Source organism: Rhineura floridana, chromosome 7 (genome assembly GCF_030035675.1).
Source record: "Rhineura floridana isolate rRhiFlo1 chromosome 7, rRhiFlo1.hap2, whole genome shotgun sequence".
Lineage (NCBI taxonomy): Eukaryota > Metazoa > Chordata > Lepidosauria > Squamata > Rhineuridae > Rhineura > Rhineura floridana.
The window spans coordinates 125,466,937-125,486,684 of NC_084486.1; the positions used below are offsets into that span (position 1 = coordinate 125,466,937).

General features: G+C 47.0%; 1 protein-coding gene across 5 annotated transcripts in view; it reads left to right on the forward strand.

Moving 5' to 3' along the window:
- Positions 1–15,910: 15,910 nt before the first annotated feature.
- The window catches only part of SCHIP1 (schwannomin interacting protein 1), a 133,241-nt gene continuing 129,403 nt past the window's right edge, over positions 15,911–19,748 (forward strand). For 2 of the 5 annotated variants that reach the window (XM_061637179.1, XM_061637180.1), the window contains exon 1: positions 16,205–17,227. In XM_061637179.1, coding sequence (XP_061493163.1) covers positions 16,538–17,227 — 690 coding nt within the window. In that variant the 5' untranslated portion in view covers positions 16,205–16,537. The other 3 variants (XM_061637182.1, XM_061637184.1, XM_061637181.1) reach the window with 3 other exon arrangements.

Below are 19,748 nucleotides of genomic sequence, written 5' to 3' on the forward strand. Positions count from 1 at the left end.
TCAAATCTAATCTTAAAAAATGTAACATGAGCATCAAGAACTGGGAAGCCTTGGCCCATGAGTGTCCCAATTGGAGGTTGGCCATTATCAAAGGTGCTATGGACTCTGAAGAAGCACAAGTACAGGGCGAAAGGGACAAACGAGCTAAGCGGAAGGCACGTCAAGCAAATCCTCATCGTGACCATCTTCCATCTGGAAACCTATATCCTCACTGTGGGAGGCTGTGTGGATCCAGAATTGGCCTCCACAGTCACTTACGGACCCACTGTTAAATACCTTATCCTAGAAGACAATCTTATTCGGCCACGAGTGATCACCAATGAATGATGAATTTGCAGTATTGGAACTTGGATTGGGGGCTTACTGCCTTGTATTTTTAATTAGTTTCGTTTAACACAAATATATTTTTCAGGAATGTTTTAAAGTAATAATAGTAATTCTTGGTCTTTATATTGCATATGTAAAGTCTTCAAACCATTTCACATATATTGCCTTGGTTTGGATGTAATACTAAACAATCTAGACAAGACTGAGATGCTGTTGGTGGGTCGTTCTTTTGATCGGCTGATGTGTGTGGCCTGCTCTAGATGGAATCACACTCCCTCTGAAGGAGTGGATTCATAGTTTAGGGGTTCGTCTGGATTCATTGCTGTCACTTGAGGCACAGTGGTGCAGAGTGCCTTCCATCAGCTTATGCTGATCTATGCTCTGGTCATCTCAAGACTGGAAGAGCTTTACTTGGGGCTGCCTTTGAAAATGGTTAAGAAGTTTCAGTTAGTGCAGAATGTGGCTACTCAACTGTTGACGGATTCAAGGTGAACAGATCTAGGGTTTCCAGATCTCCATTTTTCAGCTGGAGACTCTGGTTTTTGGGGGTCCCTTCTGGGTCTCCGGTGACTCACCTTAATCTCCTGACTTCCAGCTTTCATTAAAAAAAATTAAGTTTCTAGGTGGTCTGGTTCCAGAGATATACCCCAAAACATCAGCCCCCCCACAATTTCTTAGTTGCTCTAAGTTTTGCTCTAATCTCTGCCCTTTCAGGTTTTTAGCCAATAAGAAGTCTGGGTTGTGATTGACAAGGAATTATAGAGCCAAAAAGTAGAGTCAAATTGAATTGTCTGCCTTCAAGTCGATTCTGACTTATGGCAACCCTATGAAAGCGTTTTCATGGTAAGCAGTATTCAGAAGGGGTTTACCGTTGTGTCCCTCTGAGGCTGACTGGCCCAAGGCTCAGAAATGTGCTTTCCCCTGCTTTTCTGAACATCTCACAGATTGAATAAGTAAGCTTTCAGTCTTTTTTTCTCATGTGTGTAGGAGTCAGACAGGTTTAAATTTTGAAGAGGGCAGTGTTTTGCAAACTTCCCAAATTGAAGCTTTAATCCAGTATTTGCTTTTCCAGAGTAAACATACCCAGAGTAAACCCCACTGAATTCAATAGGACTTCCTTTTGAGTAGACATGGTTAGGATTGTGAATTGATGGGACTTTTGAGTGAACATATCAAAGAATTGTGTTTGTGTTGTATATCTTTCCCTCTCCAATCCTATTTTTAAAGCAATTAGGCTGGGCCTGGCAACCAAGAGGTCTTCCGTATCTTTAAAAGTTGTGCAGGGGAAAGGGAGAATTTCACCTTGTGGTTTTTCCCATTACAGTGTAGCAAAAAAACCTGCATTTGGCTGAATTTTCTCTTCTCTTAAAGATACAGAATCATTCTCAGGCCTTGAGCCTGGCAACACTATTCCTAGTCATTGCCCATGCTTGCTAGGACTGATGGGAGTTGTTGTTCAGCAACATCTGGAGGGCCAAAAGTTTCCCACTCCTGATTTAGGGAAATAAGCCTGATCAGAAACCACAGGCTGAAATTGGCTCGTTCCCTAATTCTAACCAGAGTTTGTTCCAGTTTGGACCTAAAACAAACTGCAATTAGCTGAAAACTGAAGCAAAAGCTTCCTATTTCCTAACAGCTGCACCGGAAAGGAAAGGAAGGGGAATTTCATGAGCCTGTGTCTTATTTGTGTAAACTACAGTTTAGTGTTATGTCTGAATGCATCCATTATCTCAGTAATTGTTAAAGGAGACCAGTAATATGATATCAGTGTTGCAGATGGGGCTTACCTGAGAATGAGTCTGTAAACTTCATCACTGATACTCTCAGAGTGCATTCCTAAGCACTCTAACCAGAGCATTGGTCCAACTGGTGGGCCAAGATCCGCTAGTGGGTCACAGCTTCACCTAAGGTGGGTCCAGCCAACTCTGCCATTGTACAAACATATGGTGTAAAAAACTTCTGAATAAAGAACAATAGAATTATGCTATTAGTCATTATGCTGCACAGCTTGTAAAGCAGCTCCATTTAGCCTGCAATCCTATACATTTTCCCCCAAAACAAGTCCCAATTTAATCAGTAGGACTTCCTTCTGAGTAAAAACACATAGGATTGTGTGATTTCAAATTTCAAGTGGCCCCTGTGTGTTAAATAGAATAACTGTTCAATAAAAAAAAATCTTTTAGCTAAGGGCCATTTTATGTTCTCCATTTAAATGAACTTCCCATATTACTTTTTTCTTATTGTTCTGTTGTATTTGGATGTGGGAGGAGGGTACAAATCTACCAAATTTTTGAAAAATAATTCGTAACACCTTTAATATTTAATAGGAGGTTTATGATTTGAGGTCAGTGGATCCCCATCCTTTATTAGCAGAAATCTCAAAGTACTTAGATTGATGCCACAGGAATTCTGTACATGTGGCTGCAGAACTGGTTTCATTTCATTTTTTTTTACTACATGCTAGCTGACTTGCATCCTGTTTGTAAACATGTGTACTCAGAAGTAAGTCCTGCTTTGTTCAATCAGGCTTACTCCCAAGTAAGCTTCCCCTCAGTCATGGATCCATGTACACTACCCCCTTAGGGCAGAGATGAGGAACCTATGGCCCTCCAGATGTTGTTGGACCAAATTCCTATAATCCTAGACCACTGGCCATGCTGGCTGGGGCTGATGGAAGTTGGAGGGCATTACATAGGGGAGAATTCACCTTTCTTGTCCTCCTCGATCTCTCAGCGGCTTTTGATACTGTCGACCACAGTATCCTTTTACATCGCCTGGAGGGATTGGGAATTGGAGGCACTGTATTACAGTGGTTCCATTCCTTTCTCTCCGATAGGTACCAACAAGTAGCATTGGGGGAGGAGGTTTCAGACCCTTGGCCTCTCAATTGTGGTGTGCCACAGGGTTCTATCCTCTCTCCCATGCTATTTAACATTTATATGAAGCCGCTGGGGACAATCATTAGAAGATTTGGGCTGCAGTGTCACCAATATGCAGATGACACTCAGCTCTATCTCTCATTTAAATCTTCACCAGAGTTGGCTGTGGAGACCTTGTCCAAGTGCCTGGAATCCGTGAGTGGATGGATGGGAAGGAACAAGCTGAAGCTGAACCCCGATAAGACCGAGGTGCTGCTCGTGGGGGACAAAAGAAGGTTGGGAGATGTTGACTTGAAGTTCAATGGGATGAGTCTACCCCTGAAGGACCAGGTCCACAGCCTTGGGGTTGTACTTGACTCCAAGCTGTCCATGGAGGCTCAGATTTCGGCAGTGAGCCGGGCAGCCTGGTATCAACTACACCTCATACGAAGGCTGCAACCCTACCTTCCTGTTCATCAGCTCCCACTGGTAGTACACGCCCTGGTCACCTCTCGTTTGGATTACTGTAATGCGCTCTACGTGGGGTTACCCTTGAAAACGGTCCGGAAATTACAACTTATACAAAATGCGGCGGCTCGACTACTTACGAACAGTCGCCGCCGGGATCACATCACACCAGTGTTGTTTGATCTACACTGGCTTCCAGTTGCTTTCCGGGCCCAATTCAAGGTGTTGGTATTAACCTTTAAATCCCTATACGGTCTCGGCCAAGTTTATCTTAAGGAGCGCCTTCAACGCCACCAATTATGCCACCCGACAAGATCAGCCACACAGGGCCTTCTCTCAATCCCGCCGACAAAAACAACTAGATTGGCGGGTACTAGAGAGAGGGCATTCTCAGTGGCGGCCCCCACCCTCTGGAACTCCCTCCCACAAGATCTCCGGCACGCCTCTTCCCTAAATGTATTTCGTAAAGCCTTAAAGTCCTGGCTCTTTCAACAGGCCTTCGGGATCTCTGGGGAGGGTTAATTGCTATGACTGAAATGCCTCCTACCCTGTTTTAATATTGTTATTGCTGCTGTACTATTCTTATACTGTTTTTATATTGTATTGTATTTTATCATATTGTGTTTTAACTGTTTTGTACGTCGCCTAGAGTGGCCATCGGCCAGATAGGTGACACAGAAATTAAATTTATTATTATTATTATTATTAAATACACCTGGGGATTCACAGATCCTCTATCCCTGTCTTAAGGAACCAGACAATATGACTTGTGGTTACATCCCACATAAGACAGAATTCAGCACTGGAAATCTCCAGACACTTACTTGGAAACACATAGCTACGATGGTATAAATCAGATCTAATGCAGCACAGAGCACAAGCTGTCTCTGATGGACTGTCAGAAAGTTTCATCTGTATTTATAGGATGCAACACACCATTTGGCTATAAATATTTATAGCCAATATTTTGATGGCAATCAAGATGCAAATTTTACAGCCATTTAAGATTTAACTGGTTGATGTGCTTCTGTCGAAGATGCTAATCCATATCTTTCCACTATTTTATTTAGGTTAGGCATAGTCTGATCCTCCGTGGTGCAGAGTGGTAAGTGGTGGTAACGCAGCCAAAGCTCTGCTCACGGCCAGAGTTCGATTCCAACGGAAGGAGGAAGTCGAATCTCCGGTAAAAGGGGTCGAGGTCCACTCAGCCTTCTATCCATCCATGGTCAGTAAAATGAGTACCCGGCATATGCTGGGGGGTAAAGAAAGGCCGGGGAAGGAACTGGCAATCCCACCCCATATATACGGTCTGCCTTGTAACTGTTGCACGACGTCACCCTAAAAGTCGGAAACGACTTGCACTATAAGTGTGGGGACACCTTTACCTTTTTAGGCATAGTCTGAAGGTACATGATAAGGCTGACACAGGCAAGTGTAGGTCTGGTAAGTTCCTAGATAGAGGAACAACCTGGGAACCTTCTATACACAGCCTTGATTTCCCTGATGGAAAAAGGCAGGATATACATAAAATATATTGGGCTCATTGTTTCTTGAAGCAACCAATGCAATCTTGACATATTTACTCAAAAGTCAATCCCACCGTGTTCAATGTGGGATTACTCCCAAGTAAGCATGCATAGGATTGCAGCCTAACAGACGTACACATTTGAGTGGAAAATGCTGCTATATTTTGCTTGGTACCAAATTTAACAATCATGTTTTTGCATACTGATGTTTTAAATTCCAAGAAGTATAGGGTTGTATTCAACTAAGTCCTACTAAGAGTAGACCCATTGAAATATATGAATCTAAGTTAGCCATGCCCATTAACTTCAATGGGTCTACTCTGAGTAGGATGAGATTGAATACAACCTATAGTATTACTGTTCGGGAGCAACATTTGCCTGTCACACTGAAAAATATATTAATTTGCAGTAGCTAATGCAAACATTAAAGAAAAAAGAATGTGAATGTTGAAGTTAAGGCTTTAGTGCATTGACTATCATGGTCTATGGGGAAAGGCCGTTGCTCAGTGGTGGAGCAACTGCTTTGCATGTAGAAGGTCCAGAGTTCAATCCCTGGCATTTCCAGGTAGGGTTGGGAGAGACTCCTGCCTGAAATCCTGTCAGTCAGTGTGGATAATACTGAGCTAGACGGACCAATGGTCTACCTCAGTATAAGACAGCTTCCTCTGTTCCTATAGAAGCTGTGTTGCATTCATGTTGCTTATCTTGACTGCCTCATACTGTTATTTGTGGAAATATTCTAGTGGCTACCAGCTAGATTTTGATGGAGATCAAAGTGTTAAGTTTTAGCCGTATGATCCTGAATGTTACAGTGTGTCTACCTGTGGGGAGCTGTTTCTGAGTTATGCAGCTGTTTTACGCTGTCAGGCCCAGGATGTGACTCAGGAACCAGACCAACGATTGTAGTTAATTCGTGTTTTATTAGGGTAATGTCCAAACAAAGACTGCGTTTTCTCATGAATCAATACAGGGATACAGGTCCTGCAGCATTGGGAGAAAGTTGACAGAGCAAGGGACTTCTTCCTGCCTGTTCTTTAAGAAGGGGCCAAACGGGCGCGCAATCTTTCGCTCCTCCTTAACTGCCCCTCAGGTACTGCCCGCCTTCCCCCCCTTCTCTCCTGTCTTTTCAGCTGTCTGCGTGTGCACAGTGAGGGGGGAAGCATCATCCCCTCCTCTTCTGAAGTTTCCGATTCCAGGATGGGGGATAGGGGAGGAGCTGATGGTAAACTGCCTCCCCGCTTTTCGGCTGTGAGCAGCCCTCCCTCTTCCCCCTCTTGCTCTGAGCCTGAAAGAGGGGGAGGCGTGAGAATGTCCAGGGAGGGCTCAGGCTCCCCGTTGCTAAGCGACCTTATCACTGGCAGTTCCTCTGTTTCGTCTTCGCTCCAAAGGGGGGAAGTTCCTCCCCCTTCCCTCTGCCATCCATCTGAATACTCTTCTCCCAACTCTCTGGGATCCAGCTCCCCGGGATTGGGACCCCAGCTCTGCCTTCCGACACCATCCCCCCTCCCAGGCTGTGCCCCCCTCCCCTTGTCTGGCTTGGGACGGTGGGGAAAACGTTGATGGAAAAGTTTTACCAATTCTGGAGCATGCACATCAGCTGCATCTTCCCATGATCTGTCAGCCACCCCATAGCCTTTCCAGTGAATCAAGTACTGCAGCTTGTGGCGACTGATCCTGGAATCTAAGATCTCCTCAACTTCAAACTCAAGCTGCTCATTTACCAGGAGTGGAGCTCCGGGAGGTTCCTCCGGCCGTAACTCACTGGGAGGGGCGGCTTTCATTAAGAGGGATTGATGGAACACAGGATGTATTTTAAACGTGTCAGGCAGCTTCAGTCGGTACGCCACGGGATTGATTTGAGTTTCTATTTCGAAAGGACCCACCCTCTTGTCTTGTAATTTTCTACATTTGCCCGGCATCTGGAGGAAGCGGGTAGACAGCCATACCTGGTCTCCCGGTTGAAGGGGGGGGGCCTCCTTCCTGTGCAGGTCAGCAACTCGCTTGTACTCCATTTTGGCTTTGTTTAACTGCTGTTTCAGTGTCTGTTGCGCCGCTTGCAATTCCTTAAGGAAGTTCTCAGCTGCCGGTACCAGCATTCCTTCTGAGCTGCTTGGAAAGACTTTAGGATGGAATCCATAATTAGCGAAGAACGGGGTTTGTTGAGTGCTGGAGTGCAGAGAATTGTTGTAGGCGAACTCTGCAAAATGCAAATATGATACCCAGTCAGTCTGTTGATAGGACACATAACTTCGTAAATATCTTTCCAAAACGGCGTTCAAGCGTTCCGTCTGCCCATCTGTCTGGGGGTGATGGGCGGAGGAGAGTTTTAATTCCGTCTGCAACTGTTTTCACATTGCTCTCCAAAATTTGGCTGTGAACTGAGTTCCTCGGTCTGAGACTACGCTGTTTGGCAATCCATGCAGCCGGTAGACTTCTTTTATGAATAACTTGGCCGTTTCTTTAGCCTCTAAGGCCCCTGCACAAGGAAGAAAGTGTGCCATTTTGGTAAGTAGATCCACCACTACTAAGATGGCTGTCATTCCTTGGGACTTGGGTAGATCAGTTATAAAATCCATGGAGAGGTCCTTCCAGGGTTCGTGTGGGACAGGCAATGGTTGTAACAGTCCTGCTGGTATCCCTGTTTGTGTTTTTGTCCGCAGACAGACAGAGCAGGACTTTACATAACTCTCAATATCCCGACGCATTTTAGGCCACCAGAAGTCCTTGGCCACGTTCTGAATGGTCTTGTAAATCCCAAAGTGTCCCTCTGTGATGGAATCATGACACTGGCGTAGGATTCTGAGCCTTAATTCCCCTTCTGGCACATATCTGGCTGTTTTGAACCATAACAGTCCATTCCTCCAGTGAAAGGTTACTTCTGAGTCTTGACCTTGTCCCGTCTCCAGCTGATATTTTAGCATGTCTGCATCTTCTTGTTGTGCCTTTTTGAGTTCCTCTTCCCATGAAGGCTGGCATACTCCCAACGTTAATTTCTCTGGCGGGATTACGTACTGAGGCTGGTCCTCGGATTCACTTTCTTTGTATTGTGGCTGTCTGGATAAGGCATCTGCTCTCTAGTTTTTGGCTTGGGCATGGTAAGTAATCTGGAAGTTAAACCTAGTGAAGAACTGGGACCATCTTATCTGTCTCTGGTTCAGCTTTCTGGCTGTTTGGAGGCTTTCAAGATTCTTGTGGTCGGAGCGCACTTCAATTCGATGAGAGGTCCCCTCTACGTATTGTCTCCAGTTTTCAAAAGAGTCCTTGATGGCCAGCAGCTCCTTCTCCCAAACTGTGTAGTTCTTCTCTGCAGGCTTTAACTTCCGAGAGAAGTACACACAGGGGTGCAGCTCCTTCCCTTCTTGGTCTAATTGTAGCAGGACCCCCCCGATGGCAAAATCTGAAGCATCTGCTTCCACTACAAAAGGGCAGTTCGGATCAGCAAAGCGCAGAATGGGCTCAGTAGCAAACCTTCTCTTCAGCTCCTCAAAGGCCTCGGTGGCGTTCTCTGTCCATTGAAACTTCTTCTTCCCCCTTAAACAGTCAGTCAGAGGAGCTGTTAATTTGGAAAACCCTGGAATGAACTTTCTGTAATAATTGGCAAACCCCAAAAACCGTTGTACATCCTTTTTGGTGACAGGTTGGCCCCAGTCCAATATGCAGCTTACTTTCCCTGGGTCCATCTCCACGCCTTCCGCTGAGATTCGATATCCAAGGAAGTCTAGAGACTTGAGGTCAAATCCACATTTCTCTAATTTAGCATACAGGTGATTTTCTCTCAGTCTCTTCAACACCGTCTTCACATGCTGGTCGTGGTCTTCCTGGTTCTTTGAGAACACCAGGATATCATCTAAGTAACAGATTACATACGTGTCCAACAAGTCTCTAAACACGTCGTTCATGAATTTTTGAAAAATTCCTGGCCTTCCACAAAGCCCGAACGGCATGACCAGGTATTCATACTGTCCGTAAGCGGTCAAGAATCCTGTTTTCCATTCATCTCCCTCCTTCATTCTGATCAGATTGTACGCTCCTCTCAAAGCCAACTTCGTGAAGATTTTTGCAGAGCGCAGTCGGTCCAGCAACTCTGAGATCAGGGGCAGCGGGTAGCTGTTGGGGATGGTGATCTGGTTCAATGCGCGATAGTCATTGCAGGGTCTGAGTCCCCCCCCTTCTTTTTCACAAACAATAGTGGCGCTCCAGTAGGGGATTGTGAGGGGCGTATGAATCCTCGCCTCAGGTTTTTATCCAGGAATTCCTTCAGGGCGCCCCTCTCATTCTCTGTGAGAGAGTAGATTCTCCCTGATGGGATGCTGGCTCCTGGCACTAGATCAATCGCACAGTCGTAAGGGCGGTGGGGGGGGTAAAGTCTCTGCCTCTTTTTCATCAAACACATCTTTGAATTCTTCATACTTTGGCGGCAGGGTCATTTGCGCGATCTCTTATTTATTTATTTATTATTATTTATTTATTAAATTTATTAGTCGCCCATCTGGCTGGCTGTCCAGCCACTCTGGGCGACGTACAAAATAAAAACATACAAATACATTAAAACATTAAAAATCTCAACAATAATAATAAAACCTGACCCACCCCAAAAGCCTGCCTGAAGAGCCAGGTTTTCAAGGCCCGGCAGAAGCTCATCATAGAGGGGGCATGAGGGAGATCATTTGTTCAAAGTCCTTTTTTCAAGAAAAGCACCCCCATATTGCTAATAATGTTGAGAGCCAGTGTGGCATAGTGGTTAAGGTGTGTGTGGGAGCACTTCATGTGTAGTCTGAATGCAATTAATGTGGTCTACTATATATTTTGGAAAGTTGTTTATTCCCCATGCATATATAGACACCTCTCAAGATATTGTGACAGCCAGTGTGGCGTAGTGGTTAGAGTATTGGACCAGGACCTGGGAGACCAGGGTTCAAATCCCCACACAGCCACGAAGCTCACTGGGTGACCTTGGGCCAGTCCCTGCCTCTCAGCCTCAGAGGGAGGCAATGGTAATCTCTTGCACTGGGATCTCTTGCACTGCCCCCGCTAAGGTGTTCTTGATTCCTTCAGGTTGACAGTTCTCCTGGCAATACTGTGAGGTGAACCACACCACCGCCTCCTTCCAACTTATTTTGGGTTCATGCTTTGCTAGCCAGGGCATTCCCAGAATCACCTCAAAGTTTGAGAGATCTGACACGTATAGCGAAATGAATTCTTCGTGCCCAGGGATTTGAAGTTTCACTTCCTCCGTGGCTTGTGTCACCCCTCCTGACTTCAGGGGTCTCCCATCGATAGTCTCCACAGCTAGAGGAGCGTCCAGTTTCCACCGGGAAATTCCATGACGCTTGACTAACTTTGCATCAATAAAATTTGTGGAGGCTCCACTGTCAATTAAGGCAGTGGAATTAAACACCACTCCTCTGGAAGTTGTAATCCGAATAGGCAAGACCAACACCCCCTTTGAGGGAGGTTGGATCGTTGGGGGGCCTTTATACAACGCTGCCCCCAGTCCACCGGCCTGCACGTGGACTGGGTGTTCTAGTTTCCCGACGGCTCGGCTTTCCCCCCTTTCAGTCCACAGTCTCTGGCCACATGGCCCAGCTTTGAACAATAAAAGCATAAACATTCCCGGTGTCGTCTTTCCTTTTCTTCTTCCAACAGTCTTGGCCTAGCCCCTCCCTGTCCCTCAGTTGCATTACCTGCCATCCCTGTAGTGGGAAGGGTCTTGTTGCGGGATGCCGAGGCTGAGTATCTCGGGACCTCCTGCTTCGTTTCCAGGCGCCTTCCTTCCATCCGGTGATCTATCTGTAGGCATAGCCAGATGAGCCCTGGTAGGTCAGCGGGGGGGGGAGGTCCTGGCCAACTCATCCAGGATTTCAGCATTTAATCCACTCTGGTACATAAACATCAGGGCGGCGTCATTGTAACCAGTTTCCTGGGACAGAATTTTAAAAGCGTTAGTGTACTCGGAAACAGTCCCTTTAGCTTGCTTCAGAGCGCCTAGTTGCCGCGCTACTGTTTCAGCCCTTTGCGGGTCTTGAAACATCTCGGTCATCTCCTGTATAAATCCTCTGTACCTTCCTAAGACAGTATCCTTTCTCACGAGATACGGAGTCACCCATTTTGCAGCTTCTCCCTCCAGGAGGCTAATCACGAAAGCTACTTTAGCCCCATCGTCTGGAAATTCCGTGTGCCTGACATCCAGATATAACTCATATTGAGCCACGAAGGTTGCCAACTGATCACTTTGTCCCACGTATATTGGGGGCAATCCAATGGGAACCTTTACTACGGCAGCTGGAGGGGCTGTTCGCATCTGGTCTATCGTGGCCTTCAAGGTTTGATTATCCGTCTTCAGCGCCTTGACTGCTGCTAGCAGGGCTTGAACATCCGTCTGCAAATCAGCTACCTTAGTCCTCAGGAGTTCCACTTCTTCCGTCTCAGAAGTGGGGTTCGTCCCCCCCGCTGCTCCCTTTGACATCTTGTCCCAGTCAAGTGAAGAGAGCGTTGAGGGTGATTTAGGTGGCTCTGTCAAGCTGTCAGGCCCAGGATGTGACTCAGGAACCAGACCAACGATTGTAGTTAATTCGTGTTTTATTAGGGTAATGTCCAAACAAAGACTGCGTTTTCTCATGAATCAATACAGGGATACAGGTCCTGCGGCATTGGGAGAAAGTTGACAGAGCAAGGGACTTCTTCCCGCCTGTTCTTTAAGAAGGGGCCAAACGGGCGCGCAATCTTTCGCTCCTCCTTAACTGCCCCTCAGGTACTGCCCGCCTTCCCCCCCTTCTCTCCTGTCTTTTCAGCTGTCTGCGTGTGCACGGTGAGGGGGGAAGCATCACCCCCTCCTCTTCTGAAGTTTCCGATTCCAGGATGGGGGATAGGGGAGAGGCTGATGGTAAACTGCCTCCCCACTTTTCGGCTGTGAGCAGCCCTCCCTCTTCCCCCTCTTGCTCTGAGCCTGAAAGAGGGGGAGGCGTGAGAATGTCCAGGGAGGGCTCAGGCTCCCCGTTGCTAAGCGACCTTATCACTGGCAGTTCCTCTGTTTCGTCTTCGCTCCAAAGGGGGGAAGTTCCTCCCCCTTCCCTCTGCCATCCATCCGAATACTCTTCTCCCAACTCTCCGGGATCCAGCTCCCTGGGATTGGGACCCCAGCTCTGCCTTCCGACATACGCTCAACAAAGATGTCTTTGGCGCAACTTCTCTTGATTTATAAGAAGTCTGAGTCTGTTGACCTTCTGGGCATGTTGCAAAGCTCATCCATTTCCTCAGGCTGTTTTGCAAAGGAGGTGCAAGGAGGAGGGAGAGAAGTTTAGTTTCATTGTGAGAATATGTGAATGTGACTTTCTTTTCTTGCTTACTGGGATATTGTTTGTTTGTTTGTTTATCAATCATTATCCTTATTTTGGAAGAAGTTAAAATATTTCCTTGGTATTGACTTGTTTGAAGTGCTTTATTATTAGGAGTGCCAAGTTATATGCTGCCGTTTTTCTTATGCTATGGATTGACTAAAAAAAACCTGGCAGAATGCCTAGAGTTCCAGTTAGGTATGTTAAAAATTGATTTGTATAAATCAAAATAACCTTCACAATCTACTTTTCCCCATTTATCTTTGCAGTGCAGAAGGCTTCTGATGGCTTGCTAACATTTTGTCCAAGGAAGCACAAAAGAATTTGGTATCAGAAATGATTTTACCAAAATCTACAAACCAATTAAGGCTGCAATCCTATATTCACTTGTCCAGAAAAAAGTTCTACTGAACTGGAGGCTTACGTTTGGGTATAGGATTGCACTGCAATCCATTTGTTCCAGAGAAGGCCCCATTGAACTCAATGGAACTACTTCTGAATAGATGTTCAGGCTGCCATTCTAAACATACTTGCCCCCACTAAACACATAGCATAGGATTCTGCTATAAATTATCTTAGAGACTCAGACAAACAGCCCTGAGCCATTGTGCTGAGGCTGGAAGGATGAAGCATAAAGGTCTTACTATGAAGGGACAATTGTAGTCCTCTTGTGGAAATAACCACCCAGTTTATCTCACCCCACCATTAGGACAAGAGTGGCAAAGGAGGAAGGTTTTTCCCAGTCCCTTTTACATGTTGTAGCCAAACTGCCCCTCCCGAGCCATAGACGCCATGGAGGCTGATGGGATTATGTGCCAGCCACATCTTATAGTAGCGGTTCTGCCCCACTAGTCAAATTCAAAATCACATTTCACCTGCAGAATGCAAGCCTCTTGCATATATATCAACACTATCCACTAAACATGGGACAGCCAAAGAAGATGGCTGGCAGTAGGTTCAGCCAAAATAAGAAAGAACATGGTCGCACCATGTATAATCAGTATACGAAAATCACTGCTGCAAAGTGTGCTGATGACACACTGATGACATCAGTGGCGGGGAACCTGTGGCCTTCCAGATGTTGTTGAGTTTCAACTCCTGTCACCTCCAGCCAGCATGGTCACTGGTCAAAGATGATGGCAGTTATAGTCCAACAACCTTTGGAGGGCCACAGGTTCCCAACCATGGTTGTGTGTGTGGTGGGGGATTGCATGAATTCGTTGAGGATGCATCTATCAATGGCTATTAGATATTAGCTAATACAGCTAAATAAAAGGTCCATATTGGGAGGCAGCATACCTCTGATGATCAGGTGCTGGGGTGCGGGCTGCTTTCATAGCCAGCTTGTGGAGTCCTGGAAGCATTTGGTTGACCACTGTTAGAATCCGGATTCTGGGTTGTTGTTTTTTGTCAAATCCCATAAGGCTCTTGTTTTTAAATTGATCTAAAGGCTTCACTTATGTATCTTACTCTTTGTGCCTAAGGCAGGAGTGGAGAACTGTGGCCCAGATGTTGATGGGCAACTGCTCCTGTAATCTCTGATCATTGAGCATGCTGGTTGGGGCTGATGGGTGTTGAAGTCCAACAACATCTGGAGGGCCACTGGTTCTCTATCCCATCCCTGGCCTAAGGATTTAAAAATGACAGAATTCAAGGTGTCAGCATATGAGACATAGATGGAGAAATTTAAGCACAGATGATAGGAAAATTGTGAAGGCAATTGTGTGACACAATCCTAAATATGGCTACTAAATCTGTGTAGGATTGGAGCCCGAATGAGTGAGCTGAAAGCAAAAAATAAAAGGTTGAATTCAAATCAGATTGAAGTATTTTCTATCTGATGTCACTGTTTACTTTTAGATTATATCAGCAGGATTAACATCAGGCTACAGATCCATTCTTCTCCATCAACTTGTCTGTTGAGTTGTCACCAAGCTGAAAAATAGACATCAATATTTAACAGGGATGGGGAACATAGGATCGTAGAATTGGAAGGGGACTATAAGGCCATCAAGTCCAACCCCCTGCTCAATGCAGGAATCCAAGTTAAAGCATATCCAACAGGTGGCTGTCCAGCTGCCTCTTGAATGCCTCCAGGCCCTCCAGACAATGTTTGCCTACAATTCCCAGAATCCCTGACCATTGGTCATGCTGGTTGGAGCTGATGGGAGCTGATGGGAGCTGAAGTTCCAATGATATCTAGAGGGCCAATATTCTCTGCCCCTGGATACAATGTGCAAAGCATCAGTGTTTTGATATTTGTGTGACTAATACAATACTGAGCATTTATATCAGACTTTACTGTGTTGGAAGCACTTCACATATATTATTTCAGTGATCCTTACAACAACCCTGTAAGGAAGGTTTTATTCTCCTACTGCAAATGTGAGGGTTTGACTCTGAGGCATATTGGCTTGCATAAGGACATATGCTGACCAGTCCTACGCACATTTATTTAAATGTTACTGTGCATGGGATACAGCCCAAGTGAATTCATAGCTATGGCAGGTTTGGCACCAGGGTCTTTGGAGCTCACACTCTGTTTACGTTGAAGTATGTCCCACTGAGTTCAGTGAGGCTTACTTCCAAGAAACTGGGTACAGGACTGCAAAATATTTCATTACGAAGTAGGCCACTGCACTTTGAAAGGAAGGTGTAAATATACCAACCTCAGGTGTCATCAAAATCAATTTTTTAAAAAGTCATTAACAGTGAGAAGCCTGTCCCTCAACACTGGGCTCCTGAGTGGTCAGTGGAAAGCACTTTGCAGACGTTCAGAGGCACATTCCCTTTTATTCCAGTAGTGTTTGGGCTGAAAAACGGGTTATGCTCTGTTGAAATCAAAGTGGCTGGGCTGTTTCATGGCTCAAAGGGGAAAGGCTGTAGCCAAATAGTAGGGCATCTGCTTTGCATGCAAAAAGGTGCCTGGTTCTATCCCTGCCCTGCCCTGCTAGGGCTGGGAGAGACACCCGTCTGAAACCCTGGAGAGCCTACCTAAGGCTGCAATCCAATACACACTTACCTGGGAGTAAATCCCATTGAACCCAACAGCGCTTGCTCCTGAGTAGACATGTATTAGATTGCAGCCTCACTCAGTATAAGGTTATGCTCTTAAGCTTTTCTTTCTTTTTTTTTAAGCTGCTGCTTTCACACGTACCAACGAGGAGAGAATGAATGGGACGACCAAGACATGGCATTTCCCTTAAAAGAATGTGGGGAGGAGGTGCAGAACTAAAGCGGCCCACCTCCTCTTTGCAACCCCCCTTTTCTCCAGCAGTGGCCTCGAGCGAGTCACGCATCCCCCCCCGGGTTTTTTCTTGTGGCCAGAATCTCTTCAGTTGTACCGTAGGGGGCGTAGTGGGCCCGGCATTGTCTCCTTGACTTTTTTCCCCCTACGCCGGCTGCGTGGGGACGGCTCCCTTGGCTCCGCCAGACTCTCTCTCTTTCTTTGCCCCCCTCCCACTTCTTTTTCCTGCGCTACCGGCGTATCTCTCTGTATTCGCAACTGGGCGCGAAGAAACCGGGAAGTTTCCGGAGCTATTGCGGGACAGGACCCGCAGCTGCTGGTGCTGTTTAAACAAAAACAGCACACACCACCGAACACTGTTGGCCGCCACATGCGAGCTCCAGGAACGCTGCCTGGGTGCTCCGTGTCTGCTTTCATTCTTCCGACGTGGGGTGAGGAGAGACGCCCCGCCGCCGCGCCGCTCTCGAGACCGCCCCCCTCTCCTCGAAAAGTGTGGCAATGCCCTGCCTAGGCGGGGTGGGGGCTTTGCGAGAAACTTTGGGGAAGTGCCGGCGAGCCTCCCCCGGCTTTCCCCAAAGAGCCCTTCCCTTCCTCCGCTTTCCCCTTTAAGAGTCTGGCAGCATCTGGACCGGGGGGGGGGACACCGGTTGTCTGGTTCTCTTCTGTGCCTGCCGGGGATGTTATAGCCGCCGCCGCCACCAAGGAAGACACGAAGTCCTCGGTGTGGGCTTTTCTAACGACTTGGGTCTCCCTGTCTCTCTTCTCCTCTAGGATGGCATGGATTTAGGCAGCGACCCTTGCAGCAGCCGCTCCAGCTCGGAATCGAGTTCCAGCAAAGTGACCCCTTGCTCGGAATGCAAATCTTCCCCGTCGCCGACCAGCCTGGACTTGGCTGCTTTGGAGGACTCGGAGGAAGACGACGAGGAGGGGGAGGAGGGCTTCCAGGTGTACAAGAGGAAGGTGATTGACGCGTGGGAGGAGGACGGGGACTATGCCCGCCGCGACGCCCCAAGCGCCCCTGCCAGGAGGAGTTTAGCACAGGAGCTGGAGGAGGTGAGGAGTACCAGTCTCGCCGCCACCCGCCCCGCCCCCGCCATGCCGCCCCCGGCTCCCAACGGCAACCCCGCGCCTCAGCGGCGTCATCGCCAAGCCCCCCACCACCCCCTGGACCTCCGGCACAATGCCAACGTGGTGCCCTCTAGCCGCAGGATTGGGCGCAAAGGCGGCGGGGGCTACGGCCAAGCCCCTCATCTCCAGAAAGCCCAGCCCGGGGGCCTGGGCAGGCTGAGCAACGGGGGTCCGCTGGTTGCCTTCCACCCCTTGGAGAACTCCTTGGGAGGGACTGCTTGGAACGAGCAGGAGGAGCCTCCCCTACCCACGATGGACTGGGAAGCGCTGGAGAAGCACCTGGCCGGGTTGCAGTTCCAAGAGCAGGAGATCCGGAGCCAGAAAACCAACTACACCTCGGTAAGTTGGCTCCCTCCTCCTTCTAGCTTCTCTCTTCCAAGAGATGGCTCTGGGGAGGGAAGTGTTAATGTCAATGGGAATTGTTAGTTAGAGAGCAGGCAGTGAGTCACTTCCCTCGCTGTGAGCAGGATGGTTTTGATTTCTTCCCATAGAAGGCAATTTGGAAACTGTTGCTGCAAAATGGGCAGCTGTGGTTCTCCTTGGATTGGGATGGCTGTCTGTGTCCTCGCCCCCCCTTCAATATGACCCCATTGATGCTTGAAGAGAAGCTGCATATTGTGTGTGCATGTGTTGTTGTGTATGAGGGTGAGAGAGAATAGCTCTCTTTCTTTTACTCTTGCGGGGAGAGGGGGGGATAATGGCTTGTCCCTTGCCTCTTTGTTCCAACATGGAAAGGAGTTGCTTCACTCTCTGACCTGGCCTCCAGAGGATTTAGGGAATAAGGAGCCAGGCAGGTGATCCTCTGTGTGGCGAGGGGGAGAGGGGTGGAAGCTACTTCCTGTTTCTTATCAGGAGGACACCTGGCTGCATTCAGAGACACCAGACAGTGTGGGTGGCATCCAGAGAGAAACAGAAGGAAGGAAGGAAGGAAGGGAGAGAGAGAGAGAGAGAGAGAGAAAACCCAACAACAGCGTAAGGAGGAATCCTAGTCAAGCTGGTACATGTCCCACTGTGGATTTGCCCCAGTGAAAAGGGTTTGTACTATTGAGATGCATTGCTTTCCTATGTGAGCAGCTGCTTTTCAAATACATAGCCATAGCTGGAGGTGGTGGTGGTGTTTTTTTTAAGTGCACCTTGGCCTCTTAAGGATGCCTTGCTGAATCTAGCTAATGAATATGCTAACATCGCAATCTGCGTGTCATTTGGTACTTTGCCTTGGGGTGTGACTTGAGAATCCAAAGCCTCCCAGCTTCTGGAGATTGGGTGCAATGCACTTTGACTTCAGGGCATAACTCCTTTTTATTTTTGCAACATAATTGGCACAGCTGCTTCCAACAAGAGGAGGACTAGAAAAAAGGGGTTTGTTTCCTTTTTCCCTTAATAGAACTGGTGGTGAAGATCTCTCCAATGTCACTGTGTCTGTTTTTAGTAGCTGCTACCTACCTTCCCTTTTTCTCAACATCTAGTTTTAAGTAGGAAGGGGGGAGGGGAAAACTCAATCTCTGATTGGTTTGGGGGGGTAACATGACCCTTAGAGGTCCTGTGCTGTATTTTACCCCCCCTTTTAAAAAACCAGATCAAGTGTAAAGTCTAATAATGCAGCTGTATATCTCAGCATTTGTCGCTGTGAGGTTTCGATTCAGCATTGGGAGAGATGCTGATGACACTGCATTTTAAGCATGTTGTAGTTTTGGAGATCATATGTGCTTTGGGAGAGACTATTTTGCCTAGAGAGAGCACTCCAGAACTCCAGTGTCTTGTTTTGTTTGCTGCTGGGGTAAAATTTCCTTATGTTCTGCAAAGAGACTCCTAACCAACCAAAATATTTTTATTTGAGGCTTAGAAGTGTCTTGGATGGGTGCCATATGGCCTGGGCTATAGTGGTTGATTTGGTGTCTGCTTTTCTCACTTTTGCCAATCTTTAAGATAAGTAGCTGTTTGATCATGAGCTGGGACAAAAATATCAATTCATTTTGTCTGGTATCCTGGCTCAGAAATTGACTGGTATCCTGACCCCAGAGTCTAGCAGGAAAAAAGCCCCACATTACCTGTCAACAAACATGAATGTGTTTTTATTTTTATAAGTAATCTGTATCTGAACACATTTACCAAAAGGTATCATTTTGAGGTTTGTGATATAAGGGAGCCTGCGTTATCAGTGAGGCACACAGCGGCTGATGACACTGAAAGAGGCACTCGCTCCATAAAAGACCAACAAGATTTAACACCCCACTTACATTCTCTTCTCCCCCACCCACCAAACTCTCAAGTTTACCTGTGCTTCTTGTGGGCTAGATCAGAAGTGTAGAAAGTGATAGGGTATAGGCCTCTCATGAGAGCATACCACTACAGATTTCATGTAGGTTCATTCTTCTTTGAAAATGCTTACTTCTCTGTTCCCTCATGAAAATTGGAGACACTGAAAAAATGAAGTGCCTCCAGAGACAGCCTAGACGTCTAGAAGTCTTAAGTCAGGAGTGGGTGGACTCTTCTGTTTTGAAGGCTGCATTGCCTTATGGGTAATTGTCAAGGACTGTGTTCTTATTGTGAGCAGGGCCCAAACCAGTGGTCTCTGTTTCTGCCACCTCGTTTCTCTGTCTCCACTTCCTGCCCACCCAGTTCAGTGCCAAGGTAGGACAGATCACTCTTGCCTGAGGTCTGAACTGATTTAAGCAAGGGACCATATAAAATTAGGCCAAGGGCGAAATGCAGCTCTGAGGCTGAGAGCTATCTACCTCTCTCTTCATATTGTGGAAGTGCTTTCATTCTGTCAGCACTAAAGTGGTAGAATTGGGGTCAGTTCATAAACCAGTGAATCAGCCCTGAAACAAGAATATCTTAAGGTTGATTTGCACATGCA